A 13,707-nucleotide genomic window follows, 5' to 3' on the forward strand; every position below is an offset into this window, starting at 1 on the left:
CCAACCAGGCCATGGCGGAGGTCCCCGGAGCCCAGCGCCCCGTTCTCGCTGGCGGCCCAGAGCCTCGGGATCCCCTAGATTGCTGGGCCTGTGCAGTGCTAGTAACGGCTCAGAATCTGCTGGTGGCTGTTTTCAATCTTCTCTTGCTGGCACTGGTGCTGGGGACCATCTTGCTACCTGCTGTCATCATGTTAGGCTTCGGCTTTCTCTGCCACTCCCAGGTAAGCATACCAAGGGGTATGCGTGAGTGGTGTGTGGGCGGCAGGGGTAGGGGGGTGTCTGAGCCACTGCATCCCCACTTGGGCTGTTTCCTCCTGGGCAGAGTGGCCCATTCTGATGTCTCTTCTCCGCAGTTTCTGCGCTCTCAGGCACCCCTTTGCACCTCACATCTGCGGGACCCAGGCTTCACAGCCCTGTTGGTCACTGGATTCCTACTGCTCGTGCCTTTGCTTGTCCTTGCCCTGGCTACCTACCGCCGCCTCTGCCTGCGCCTCCGTCTGGCCGACTGCCTCGTGCCCTACAGCCGAGCCCTCTACAGGCGCCGGCGCATCCCACAGCCGAAGCAAATCCCAGTCTCACCAGGTTCTCGGTCAGTTCCCACACCGGGAAAGGTCTGGGTCTGAGGTGCTTAGAGTCAAGAATCCTGTAATTGCCCTCCTGGTCTCTCAAGGACTTGAAACAAGCCCAGGGGTGTACTGCCCAAGCCGGCTCCTTACCGCGGCCTGAGCCAGATCCTACCATCCCTTTGATGGAACAGCTGAATGTGGACGCAGAGCTGGCGAAAATTCCCATGTCCCAGAAACGTCATTCACATTTGATTCCTGAACGTTTGGGCTGGACCCTGCACATCTTCTTTCCCTTCCCTATTGTAAATAAGAGAGCTGGACCTTGTGCCTTCCTTTGCTGGTGCAGCTCCTCCAAAATTTATGGGACTGAGGGACAGGGCTCACACAAATAAGAGAGAAGCCATCACAAATAATAAAAAAAAAATTATAAAATGAATGCACTCTGTGAATACAGGGGTGGCACATATCCAATCGCTCCTGCCCTGGGCTCAGGAGTAGGAAACGAATCCTCAAGACTACAAATGGGCAAATCAGAGAGCACCTCTCAGCATCCTGCCTTTTCCTTATCGCATTAGTCCGTTCTTCCTGGTCAGACCCCAGAGTTGTCTGGCCCTGACCTCAAAGTCACTTCCCCATTAATAGCGCAGAGAGGGCCTTGTTTCGGCTGCCTACCCAGCTCCCCTTGGGGACCCGAGCCCGTTCTCTGACCCCAGCTTAAAGGAACTGAGTGTTGCCAGGCCGGGGTGGGAAACAATGGGTCTTCCGGGGCAGGATGACACCGCTTCCCGCAAGAAACTGAAGCAGGAGCGTGGGAGGGAAGATGGAGGGGCCCACCCTAGGGCCTGCTGCCTTAAGCTCCTAACTTGAGGGAGGGTTTGGTTCTTCTGGGCATTGGGGCAGGTTGAGGAAGCTCCTGAACTCAGATGAACCTCTAAGGGTGGGGGTGTGCTAGCCCTCCCCTGACATTGGACCTACACACAGACACAGGCCACTTTGGTCATAGGGTTTAATGGTCTCAAAGAGAAGTGCAATCGTGGTCAGAGATACGGGCCCCCCGACAGACTCTCCCTTTGGACTTCAATAGAAACGATGTGGTGTCCTGGTACCATGGCCAGACCCAGGACACGGGGTTCGCCCGCAGAAAATGAATCTGGAAAAAAAAAAAAAAGTCAGTATCAGAACAGCAGGCAAACATCCATCTCGCTCCCAGAAAATAAGGGAGTGCAGTAAGGCCTGCAAGAGGAAATGCCTTGCGGTGAATTTCCGCCGCATTCCCGAGGAGGTAGGTGTGTATTCCCTGGACACTGACCAGAAGGCTTGAGGAACTCTTGCGCAGAGCCCAGGATGACATTACAGTCGCGATCAGTGCACAGGAAGCAGCCGACTAGTGTCCTTCCATCTGTCATACGGATACGCATGGTCTTGTTGAGCAATGCCTCTAGTTGCTGCCGTGCACGCGTGGCCGGCGAGTCCTCCTGTTCCCCATCAGAGTCCTGCTAGGGCAGGACAAGCACTCAGACGCCTATGGTCGGCAGCACGCCCAAGGAACCACAATTCCCAGCTGCCCTCGCGGCGCTCCCCGAAGCCCATGGGCTGCTGGGAATTGTAGTTCTCCTTTCCATCCTCGCCACCCCCTTTCCCCTCCCCGCCCGCTGTCGCTCCCTGACTGCTCGTCCAGAAACCAAGCCCACGCTAACCCCGGCGCTGGAGCTGCTCTGACGCCGACTGCAACAGCCATTCTCCTCTCGTAGTAGCATGGTTGGCCCAGCTCCGGCCATTGGCCCTGGGACCTCCTTTGGGCCTTAAACTAACTAAGAGCGTTTTGGGGGTTCGGCGCGTCAGATCTCGCGAGTGCTCCCAAGCGCTTTCGTGAGATCACAATTCCTCCTCGCCTCCGGTTCCGCCACTGCAAGAGATCTCGCGAGATTTTATTTCATGCCTGGTCCCTACATACCTACTGGGCTACTAGAGGAATATCGCGAGAACTTTACCTGCAATTGCTTAAACAGCTTTTAAACGCCTGAAATCTGGTGATTTAAAAACCCTCTATTCTAGTCTCCTCATCGATACTTTCTGTTACCCCTAACTCATCTAGCCTACACTCCGTTATGAAACGGATTGTCTTAATTTCCTCTAAGAATGAATTCAACCACAGTAGGCTCGAAGCCGGAATCCGGAATGCTTCCGGTGGACACGCGCAGCCCAAGCCCCGCCCTGCTTACGTATAACTAACTCCCGTGGACGGTGGCCCGAAAGAGACAATGGTTTCCATGTCAGCGACAAACGCACTTTAGGTAGTTCTTGGACCTGATAGTTTTAAGATTGCGGAGGAGCGAGAAGGTAGCTGAGGAAGCCTGTGCCTCTTGTAGACCAGGAGCCATGCCGCGCCGGGGCCTAGTAGCCGGGCCAGACTTGGATAATTTTCAACGTCGGTATTTCACGCCGTCTGAAGTAGCGGAACACAACCAGCCCGAGGACCTATGGGTGTCTTACCTGGGATTTGTTTACAATCTAACACCGCTTGTCGAGGAATTCAAAGGTAAGGGACACACGCTAGGGAAGGGCTGGAGAGCTGGTTCTGGCCGTTGGGTGGCCGGCCATTGACGGCCTCTGTTCCTTTTTAGGGGATCTACTGTTGAAACCCATCCTGGAGGTCGCAGGCCAGGACATAAGTCACTGGTTTGATCCACAGACTAGAGACGTAAGTTCTGCTGGTGTGGGGTCGGTGGAAGCGGCACTGGAGAGCAGAGGAGGGATGGCGGGGAATAACTCGAACTCGAAATAGTGATTGCTCCAATCCGTCTCTCCAAATCCTTGCTTTTGAAGATTCGCAAGCATATAGATCCTCTCACTGGTTGCATGAGATACCGTACCCCGCGGGGCCGCTTCGTGCACATCCCGCCACCTCTGCCCCGTTCAGACTGGGCCAATGATTTCGGAGTACCCTGGTGGAAGGGGGCAAATTACCAGGTGGGACGACTGTCTGCTCGGACCCGGAACATCCGTATTATTAACACTCTTGCAATGCAGGAGCACACACTGCAGGTGAGCTCTGGCGCCTGGGGACGTACTAGAGGAACCAGAAATCATTTCTGGGAGTTAACACGACAGAGGAAAGCAGATGGTTCTGGTACCCATAGTTGGAAATTCCAGAAGTATGTTTGTATTACAGCTCCCACAGTCTCCTTCATAGCGCTAGGCCAGCATCTTAGTGGTGGTGGTCCTTGGAAGGGTTTATATGCTGTTATGGACCCATTGTAAATGAGAGACACCGGCTTTGACTCTATTGAGTCATTTATTTGTTAGAAGCGATAGGACTGTGGTGTCTTTATAGTATCAACTTTCCTTACCTGGAACTGTGGGATGCCTGAAGAGTGCTATCTGCTAATGGAGGCACTCTGATTCAAGCTCTGTCATTTCTGGTGACGGATTCTCTTCTATTATTATCATTCCCAGTTTCCTTAGAGCAAATCCTGAAAGATCTAGGCATAAGGACCCTTCTCCTTCTGGCCTTTGGAGTGTGTGTGTCTGTTCCAAACAGAATTCTAGAGGTGGACACTTCTGTATTCTTCAGGTGGGGGCTCTGGAATCAATGTGGGAAATCCTACACCGCTATCTCCCCTATAATGCACATGCTGCCAGCTACACATGGAAATATGATGGGAAGAATTTGAACATGGATCAAACCCTGGAAGAAAACGGGATCCGGGATGAGGAAGAAGAGTTTGACTATCTTAACATGGATGGTAAACTTCACACACCTGCAATTCTGCTCTACTTCAATGATGACCTCACAGAGCTCTAGGAAAGGAGATGTGCGTGTAGACTCAAGATGTTGGAGTTTGCCTTTTTCTGTGCCTTGAGGGAAAGAGGTGTGGGTCTGTGGGGCCTGGCCTACGCCTCTGTTCCCTTCTGAGAATCAGTCCGTGATTCTTGGGCCTTTCTGACATGTAAGGGCCTTATCCCTGGTTCCTTTGTTCATGGATGATTTGCTCAAAGAGTATTAGAGGGGTCCTAGAAAGAATCCCTGTAAGAGAGCTAGAGTCTCTCAGGAATATGAGGAGGAAGTAAGGCTCAGGCAAAACTTTTTAGTAGTTAGAGAAAGACACAGTGACAAAGGGATGGAAGAACTTTTTTGGCAAAGGTGAGAATGTGATGTTTGTAGGAAGGTGAGATTTACAAAGACAGAATTTGGAAATTAGCATTAACAATCATAGGTGGGTGGCTGACTTCCTTTCTAAAGGTCTTTACTAGTTGGTGCCCCAGGAAACGTGAATGCAGTTAATTTAGGATTGAAATTTTGCTGGAGTTTTACACTGTTCAACTCAGCTATTTCACAGATAATTCCTTAGGAATTTCCCAAGGTTCTGTAGCACAAGTGCACATTTATCAGTTACTGCAGAGCCACAGTGCCCAAGCCTGCCCAGCTCTGAAAGTCAGGCATTTTCCAGTGTAGAGGAACATCCTCAGTAGCCTTGCCTAGTGCTCGAATTTCCCACGGCTGCTCTCAAACTGTGTGTTTGGAATGTGAGCTTGTGATGGGGATATGTCAGCCTGTTGTTTACTCAATATTTGTTGTGTTTGAAGGGAGTTAAGAGAGTGCTCTAGAGACAAAGGCAGGGAAGGCTAAATTTCAGCCAAGCACTGGCAACGGAGGCTACGTCCGTGTTGATGTCATAGGATTCCTGACTGTTTGGGGGCAAGAAGATAGGTGTTTCCTGACTCTGGGAAACCAGAATGGAGAAAGGGCCTGTAGGTCAAGACATTGTAGTGAGGGACCCACAAGCAGGTACCTTTTTTTTTTTTTTTTCCCAGTAGGCCTTGCCACTAACAGACAGCAAGGAAAACAGTTGGATTTGTCAAATGGTGACCCTAAAAGAGGTTTGTTGGGGTCAGAAGAGGGGAGCTAAGGGAGGCAGACAGCTCTCATGGTGACTGATTTCATCTGGTTCCCTTTATCCCTAACAGAGGAAGGGAATTAAAACTAACAGACAAATAGTGCCAGGGGTGGTGGCTTTAATCCCAGCACCGGGGAGCAGAGACAGGTGGATTTCATGATTTCCAGGCCAGCCTGGTCTACAAAACAAATGGCCAGGATAGCCAGGGCTACATAGAAAAAACCTGTCTCAAAACAAACAAAACCAAAACAACAACATAGTAACTGGCCAGTGAACATCCCTGCAGCAGCCACAGACAAGTAAGAGTCAAGGAGCTTGCATCTTCCCAGTGGTGGCCTGGGATGCAGGGTGCGGTACCACGACCTCCATGAGACACTGGGTGGGACACACTGTCTTCTGAGAAGGTGACTGTAGGAAGCATGAGTTGAGGTGGGGTTCAAACTCCTGACTACAGCGATTTCTTAATCTGCGGATGCTGAATTCGTTCACTTAGTCCCATGCAACCTAAGAGTCCATAAATTGTTTGGATCCATCAATCGTGATATTTAGTAAGCTCATAAATGATCTTATTTAAACTATTTGAGAGCTAAAGCCGTTTCTTCCACGACATCCTGAGGGAATGCTCTGGGGTGTGCTCATTTGCCCAAGCTTGTCTCTTCCAGGACATCCCACTTGTAGATTATTTTCCTGGGACGGGGTGGGGGTGTGTCTCATGTCGGGGGTGTGTGTCTCATTATGTAGCCCTGGCTGGCCAAGACTCAGAGGTCACTTGCCTGTTCACAACTTCTTGTTAGACACACACTCCTTTCCCTGTATACCCAAGCACTCATCAGCTCCATCTCTAAGAACCTTTGGAATCGGTCCTTTTGTCTAACAGAATAGCCATCTTTGGTACTGGGAAACTTCCTGATGCCCATTTTCCACTTCTGCCGTCACAAACCTAAATATCTTACTTTCTGTCTCGGATCTTCAGTGGGTTTCTCATGCTTTTGGAATAAAGCCCTAAATTCAAGAAGCCTTGCGCAAGTCAGGCCTTACCTTCCTTGCCCCCTCACAGTCCTTGTCCTACAAGCCGTGAGGTCTCCTCCTGCCTCAGTTAGCAGAGAAGCTGTTCTCAGCGCACCACACCCTTCTACTTTGCACCTTGAGAATCCTAACTAGTCAGTTTTTCTTCTTTGTCTTTTTTGGCCCCACTTCAGCAGTATGCATTTTCTCTATGTTCTTATTATCACTTTAAAACTGTGTAGACAGAGCCGGGCAGTGGTGGAGCACGCCTTTAATCCCAGCACTCAGGAGGCAGAAGCAGGCAGATTTCTGAGTTCAAGGCCAGCCTGGTCTACAGAGTGAGTTCCAGGATAGCCAGGGCTACACAGAGAAACCTGCCTTCAAAAACAAAAACAAAAACAAAACCCACAAAAAACAAACTGTGTAGACTGGGTGAAAATGGCTGGCTGGCTGCTAGATTGTAAGCTCATGAGGGCAGAAACCTCATTCCTTTCTGTATTCTCATTGCTGAACACATAGCTGCTGCTCAATAAATACGACTGAATGAACTCAGAATTCATCTGTCTGCAATAACTAGTGGGTCTGATGTGTCTTGAAGGCAAGGTGGGACTGAGAGACAGAAGCATGCCTGGCCCTATTCTGTGGTCTCAACCTACAGGCGTGGTTTTTTCTTTCCTGCCACAGAGCCAAGGACTCAAAAATGACCAGTTGTGGGTAATCTGCTTGTGATTTCCTCTATGGCCACCAGGTGGCTCTAATGACTAAAGATTGAGAATAGTAGGGCTGTGACACCAAGGTCAGAGAAATTAGAAGGGGCCACAGAGGGGAGGTCCCAGAGAAGTTAGAAGGGGCCACAGAGGGGAGGTCCGGGGAGGGCAGTAGGAAGAAAACCTGCATGACCACCACTCTGTTAGCATAAAGTTTATGCCTGATTTTATTTTTTTCCATAAATACATAAATACTTTAAGAAGTCACATATGGGGCTAGGGAGATGGCACAGTGGTTAAGAACATTGACTATTCTTCCAGAGGACCATCTGTAACTACATGTACACATTTTAAGAAAAAAATCTTTTTAAAAAGGTCATTTATTGGATGGGTGAGTGGTGGGCTTGCAGCAGGGCTGTGTGCACAGCTGGGGCAGGGGCTGAGTAGCCAAGCATTGTTAGAGGGGCGGGTGGGTGTGGCCTGAGGTGTACTTTAGAGATGAGAGGAGGATATCATGTTTTGTTTTGGGCCAGTGCTAGATTTAGTCCCCTTTAGCCTTCACATGGGGAGAGAGTGCATCTTCCAAGCTGTACCCTCAGGCTCCAGTGTAGGGTAAGACGACTGGTCGGGCCGAAGTACTGACTTAGTTAGGCAGGTTTTGAGAGCTGGCATCAAACTCCCCATCCTTCTGTCTCAGCCTCCTGAGTCCTGGGTCTGCAGGCATGTACCACCATGCCCAGTGTCTTATGATCAAAAGCAACCTGAGGAGGAAAGGGTTTCTTGAAGCTTACAGTTGTAATCTACCATGAAGGGCAGCCAGGGCAGGAACTCAAGGCTGGAAGCCATGGAAGACTGCTGCTTCCTGGCTTGCTCCCCGTGGCTTGTTAAGCAGTTGGCTCAGGGCTGGCACCACTCCCAGTGGACTCGGGCTTCCAATACCAGTCATTCATTTTAAAAATGCCCTACTATGGCATCTTCTCAACTGACACTCCTCTTCCTAGATAACTCTGGCGGTGTCAAGGTGGCAAAAAACAACACTCAGGACACCTGGCTAGCTGTGTCTTAGGTACTAGAGGTACACTGAAAACCAAAGCTGATGTGTGGATGAGCAAGGGGACCATTGAAGGGGCAGGAGGGGTAGATATATGAGGAACAAGATGTCCAATTGGTTTATTAATACCCATTGCTTATTTTGTTATGAGGCCTTCCAGTAGGAGCTGTCTTGTTCTAAAACTGGATATTTGACATGAGGAATATGTGACTCATGTTTCAAGCTGAGATCTGGAAAGCAGAGAACATGGGTATAGGGATAAGTCCTTTTGGGGTAACTGTTTCGTGTGTATTGGAAGGAGATGGGTAAAGAACGGAATGTTAAGAGCAGTTGTGCTCAGCAAATCATAGACCCTTCAAAGGACCCAATTGGCAGTTTTCTACAAACTGGTGGTGACACACTTCATTGGGAATAATAAGCATATATTCCTTGCAGGTAAAATACCAATTAGAAAAAGGCTCTACCTCATGGCAAGTAGCCCGGCCATCTTGAACCTTTCTAAATATATATGCCTGTGTGTGTGTGTATGTGTGCACGCCGTCTGTGTGTATGTGCACGCATGTGTGCTATTTTGAAAAAAAAAATTTTCCATCAGATTTCCCAAAGAGCCCAAACCCCTGCCTACAGTAGCAGTTGCACTCATACAATAGTAACAGAACTTTAAAAGCCTGAGAAGTCACAAACAGGGTGTCTGGCACCATCTTTTTTTTTTTTTTAATCTGTAAGTACAAAGCAGCTGTCTTCAGACACCCCAGAAGAGGGCATCAGATCTCATTATGGATGGTTGTGAGCCACCATGTGGTGGCTGGGATTTGAACTCAGGACTTTCAGAAGAGCAGTCAGTGCTCTCAACCGCTGAGCCATCTCGCCAGCCCGCCTGGCACCATCTTATGGTGACATCTTGATCGGTGTCAACCCATATCACATCTGCTGTGTTCCTTCAACAGGAATTCCTAATTTTTTTGGTTTTTCGAGACAGGGTTTCTCTTTATAGCCCTGGCTGTCCTGGAACTCACTTTGTAGACCAGGCTGGCCTTCAACTCAGAAATCCGCCTGCCTCTGCCTCCTGAGTACTGGGATTAAAGGCGCATGCCACCACGCCCGGCTCTCTCCTAGAGGTTTTTGATCTGGTTGTGTCTTGTAGTCGAGGCTCAAATGTTTCCGGCTCATTTAGGCTGGAGACTATATAAGGCCCAGGCATGACATCTGGAGAAGGTTGCTGCATCCATATTCAAAAGTGAACTAGTGGAGAGCACACAGTTGCATTGTTACTAGAACAGCAGCCTATGACAGGTCAGCGAGAGTGCATGAGGAGTACAAGAAAGCAGAGCCTGAAACCTAAGGGACCCAATGGTCCTCCTCTCAGAGACCAAACAGATATGCAAAGTACTGGGCATGGGTACTGTAAGCACATAGGCAACTCTTATAAGGACAACATTTAATTGGGGCTGGCTTACAGGTTCAGAGGTCCAGTCCATTATCATCAAGGTGGAAACATGTTAGCATCCAGGCAGAAATGGTACAGGAGGAGCTGAGAGGTCTACATCTTCATCTGAAGGCTGCTAGCAGAACACTCACTTCCAGGCAGCTAGGATGAGGGTCTTAAAGCCCATGCCCACAGTGACACACCTATTCCAACAAGGCCACACCTCCAAATAGCGCCACTCCCTAGCCCTCTTCTGGTGTGTCTGAAATATAATAATAAATAAATCTGTGGGCCGGAGTGAGTGAGGCTGACTGGAGCAAGCAGAGGTCCTAGATTCAATCCCCAGCAACCATGCGAAGGTTCACAACCATCTATCTGTACAGCTATTCGTACAGCTACAGTGGACTCATATACATAAAATAAATATTTAAAATCTTGAAGCAAGACAGAAACAGTCCATCCACTAAACACTGCATCGTGCCCCCAACCCCCACTGCACAGTAGACGCAGGATGCCATCCCACTCCCTTGTCACTGTCAGCAAACACCCTTAGACCTTAACAACCAGCACCATCACTTTGTGAATGCATCTGCAGTTCAGGCTGAGTTAGGTACTGTAGCTCATTTCTTTTTTTTTTTTTTTTTAAAGATTTATTTATTTATTATATGTAAGTACACTGTAGCTGTAGCTGTCTTCAGACACTCCAGAAGAGGGAGTCAGATCTCGTTACGGATGGTTGTGAGCCACCATGTGGTTGCTGGGATTTGAACTCCTGACCTTTGGAAGAGCAGTCGGGTGCTCTTACCCACTGAGCCATCTCACCAGCCCCCTGTAGCTCATTTCTATATCCAGATGCATGAAGTGCGGTACATTTCTGGAAGTGGGAGGATCTGTTTTCTTAACTTTTTATTCAGTGCTATGGGACCTAATCCAGGACCTCCACCATTCTAGGCAATTGCTCTTTCACTGAGCTACACCCCAACCCTGGAGGACCTCCTTCTTCCTCATCTGAGCCTCTTCTCAGGCGAGCTTGGGCCTCCGGAGAACCAGGGTGAAGATGGATCATATCTTCATCTTGGAGGGGAGGGAGAAGACCTTAACTCTCAGCAGGGAGTGTGTCTACATGACACTAAGAACATGTGGAACTCGCGACGCCTCAGGGACTTGGGAAGTGGAGGGAGGAAGAGAAGAAGGTCAGGGCTAGCCTCAGCTAGTGAGCTCAAAGTCAGCCTGAGCTACATGAGACCCTGCCTTGAAAAGTAAAGTCACGACCAGAACAACATGGAAGTTCTGAGGTCTCACTCAGGGTTTCTATGGCGTAAACAGACACCGTGACCACAGCAACCTTTTTTCTTCTTTTTAAAGATTTATTTTATGTATGTGAGTGCACACCAGAAGAGGGCATTAGATCCCATTACAGATGGTTGTGAGCTATCATGTGGTTGCTGGGAATTGAACTCAGGTCCTCTGAAAGAGCAGCCAGTAATCTTAACCACTGAGCCATCTCTCCAGCCACCATAGCATCTCTTACAAAGGACAACATTTAATTGGGGCTGGCTTACAGTTCAGAGGTTTTGTCCATTATTGTTAGGGCAGGAAGCATGGCAGCACACAGGTGGCATGGTCTGGAGAAGGAGCTGCTAGTGCCACATCCGGATCTGCAGGCAGCAGGAGGAGAGACACACTGGTCCTGGCTTGACTTGGGAAACCTTAAGTCTACCTCTCAGTGACACACTTCTTCCAATAAGGCCACGCCTCCTAAGGATGCCACTCCCTATTCGCATTCAAACTACCACAGTTCCGACGGGCATGTTTGGGAAATACCAGGCATGTTTGGGAAATACAACTTGTGCAGTGGTAGAAGAAAACGTTCAATCCCAGCACTCAGGAGGCAGAGGCGGGCTGATCTCTTGAGTTCCAGGAGAGCCAGGGCTACAAAACAAAGCAATGTTTGGTTTCAGGCCCCCCCGGGACAAGGGACAGAGGTGCATATCTTACATATCCCAACATCCCTTGGACCCTACCTGGAATATTGTGCCCCAACTGTGAACTTGCCAGCCCAGGAGCTGGGCTGCCTTCCCACAGAGGCTCTTTCTCAGATACTCCAGGCATTTTGGTCTCCCTGCTGTCTTTCTTCTGCTTCTCTTCTCTCCCTCCCCTCTCTCCCTTCCATGGCGACTCCCCTGGGCTTAGTCTTTGGGGCCAGTGAACTTGCCTGAAAGCAGCTTCCCAACAAACCTCCCTTCAATAGAAACTAATCTGGCATAAATTGGCTCATTTCTCTGGTGGAGAAATAACTTATCAAACAAACAAACAAAAACTTATTAGGAGATTCGGGGAAGTTTGGGACCTGTTAAACTTGCTATCCGTCTTCCACTTTTATACAGTCGGCAGGGAGTTGTTAGTTTCCAAAGACTTCCTTAGAGTTAAGGAATAAACTCTTACCATGAGGCCAGAGAGATGGCTGGCTCAGCAGTTAAGAGCACTGGCTGCTCTTCCAGAGGACAAGGTTCAACTCCCAGCATCCTCACCATGGCTCACAGCCACATGTTCTGTGCTCCCAGAGGTGTCAGGTCCCCTGGAACTGGAGTCACAGAAGGCTCCGGGTCCTCTAAGAGCAGTCGGTGTTCTTGACCCCCAGCCTCTCTGGGCTATTGCTTGGGATGGTGTCTCTCACTGGCTCTGGAGCTCACGACGTGGCTATACCAGTGAGCTCCGGGATATCCAGCTCCCAGTGGTGGGATTACAAACACAGGATGCCATGACTGACTTTAAGCATTAAGGATTCATGTTCAGGTCATCATACTTGCACAGCAATCACCTCACCAGTGAAGCCATTCCAAACCTCTATTGCCTTCATGTTAAGATAAGGTCTCTAGAGCCCAGTTTGGCCTCAGACTTGCTTGTAACAGGATGATCTTTAAAGTTTAATTTTTGGTTTTTTGGTCTTTTGCTTGCTTGCTTGTTTTGTTTTTCGAGACAGGGTTTCTTTGTGTAGCACTGGCTGTCCTGGAAACTCACTTTGTAAACCAGGCTGGCCTCGAACTCAGAAATTCACCTGCCTCTGCCTCCTAAGTGCTGGGATTAAAGGTGTGTACCACCACCGCCTGGCCTGCCTCTGCTTCTTGAGTGCCAGGATAAAGAGTGTGTGTCACCATGCCTGGCATAAATGTATATTTATAAAGAACTTTATGCTAATGCTATTATTAGAGTGTGTGAGGGTATATGGGTTACGCCATGTTTGAGGCTAGCTCAGCAAACACTTCTACCTGCTGAGTCCTCACCATAAAGGCTCTGACCTTGAACTGCTATTCCTGTCTCTGCCTCCTAATGCTGGATTACATGAATGCAGCACAATACCAGGTTTTTATGCAGTGCTTGGGATGTGAACTCAGGGCTTTGCCAATGCCATGTAAACACTTTACGCACTGAACAACATCACTGGCCCCTGTAGTATAGGTTCCGGTCCACCTTTTTTCCTTCTTAGAGCCTAAGAGAATAGAGACCATCACTCTCACTTGCCACAGAACACTCAGCACTAGCCCCATACCCGGCCCAGAGCAGCTGTTCAACAAATATCCACATCAATCAACAAATGTGCGATCAGCCAGTGCTACACAGGAGTGAAGTAACATGGGTAGCTCTGTAGCCCAGGCTGTGCTCAGGAACACAGGCAGCTAGCTATCCCTATCCCCTTCTGTGGGGACCAGGGAAGGTTTCCGGAGCAATGTCATCTCAAGCTGAGACCTGAAGGCAGGGAGGTGTCCAAGGCGGAGGACAGCACACACCTTAGAGGCGAGGATGTGCAGCATGGGGAGGGCAGAGAAGAAGCCAGGCCAGGCTACAGGAGCTTGGTCAACCAGGCCAAGGCTCTACTTTGCTCTTATAAAGAACTGATATAATATTTACCCCTTTACAGTATACAAGTCAGAGTTAAGAGTTTTCTAAGGGGAAGGACATTTTCAGATTTGCATTAAAATTATTTTTTGTATGACTTTCTTTTCTGCTTGAGACTGGGTTTCTCTATGTAGCCCTGGCTATCCTGAAACTCTCT

The 13,707-nt window shown here is 49.2% G+C and overlaps 3 protein-coding genes across 3 annotated transcripts; 2 read left to right on the forward strand and 1 right to left on the reverse strand.

Annotated features, from left to right (window-relative positions):
* The first annotated feature begins 11 nt into the window (after positions 1 to 11).
* On the forward strand, positions 12 to 1,206 carry Tmem88 (transmembrane protein 88). The gene is made up of 2 exons (XM_021177931.2): positions 12 to 221; positions 354 to 1,206. Exons 1-2 carry the CDS (start codon positions 12 to 14, stop codon positions 621 to 623), a joined length of 480 nt encoding a protein of 159 aa, XP_021033590.1. The 3' UTR covers positions 624 to 1,206.
* Positions 1,207 to 1,558: 352 nt separating this feature from the next.
* Naa38 (N-alpha-acetyltransferase 38, NatC auxiliary subunit) lies at positions 1,559 to 2,732 on the reverse strand. The gene is made up of 4 exons (XM_021177933.3): positions 2,558 to 2,732; positions 2,264 to 2,472; positions 1,876 to 2,059; positions 1,559 to 1,716 (listed from the first exon to the last, which is right to left on the reverse strand). The coding sequence occupies exons 2-4, from the start codon at positions 2,342 to 2,344 to the stop codon at positions 1,604 to 1,606; spliced, it is 378 nt and encodes a 125-aa protein (XP_021033592.1). The 5' UTR covers positions 2,345 to 2,472; positions 2,558 to 2,732; the 3' UTR covers positions 1,559 to 1,603.
* A 75-nt stretch (positions 2,733 to 2,807) lies between these two features.
* Cyb5d1 (cytochrome b5 domain containing 1) lies at positions 2,808 to 7,017 on the forward strand. Its single transcript, XM_021177930.3, has 4 exons — positions 2,808 to 3,105; positions 3,191 to 3,267; positions 3,393 to 3,611; positions 4,141 to 7,017. Exons 1-4 carry the CDS (start codon positions 2,946 to 2,948, stop codon positions 4,369 to 4,371), a joined length of 687 nt encoding a protein of 228 aa, XP_021033589.1. The 5' UTR covers positions 2,808 to 2,945; the 3' UTR covers positions 4,372 to 7,017.
* The last annotated feature ends 6,690 nt before the right edge of the window (positions 7,018 to 13,707 follow it).

Source organism: Mus caroli, unplaced genomic scaffold, assembly GCF_978045245.1.
Source record: "Mus caroli unplaced genomic scaffold, Mus_caroli_1 scaffold_13, whole genome shotgun sequence".
In the NCBI taxonomy this organism is placed as follows: Eukaryota; Metazoa; Chordata; class Mammalia; order Rodentia; family Muridae; genus Mus; species Mus caroli.

Bases quoted from the DNA above. Each gene is read 5' to 3' on its own strand.
- Tmem88 (XM_021177931.2), top strand. From the start codon at position 12: ATGGCGGAGGTCCCCGGAGCCCAGCGCCCCGTTCTCGCTGGCGGCCCA. The intron at 222-353 runs GTAAGCATACCA...TCTTCTCCGCAG, and splicing joins GCTTTCTCTGCCACTCCCAG to TTTCTGCGCTCTCAGGCACC.
- Naa38 (XM_021177933.3), bottom strand. From the start codon at position 2,344: ATGGCCGGAGCTGGGCCAACCATGCTACTACGAGAGGAGAATGGCTGT. The intron at 2,060-2,263 runs GTTAGCGTGGGC...CTGCCCTAGCAG, and splicing joins AGAGCAGCTCCAGCGCCGGG to GACTCTGATGGGGAACAGGA. The intron at 1,717-1,875 runs GTCAGTGTCCAG...TTTTTTTTCCAG, and splicing joins AGAGTTCCTCAAGCCTTCTG to ATTCATTTTCTGCGGGCGAA.
- Cyb5d1 (XM_021177930.3), top strand. From the start codon at position 2,946: ATGCCGCGCCGGGGCCTAGTAGCCGGGCCAGACTTGGATAATTTTCAA. The intron at 3,106-3,190 runs GTAAGGGACACA...GTTCCTTTTTAG, and splicing joins GCTTGTCGAGGAATTCAAAG to GGGATCTACTGTTGAAACCC. The intron at 3,612-4,140 runs GTGAGCTCTGGC...TGTATTCTTCAG, and splicing joins TGCAGGAGCACACACTGCAG to GTGGGGGCTCTGGAATCAAT.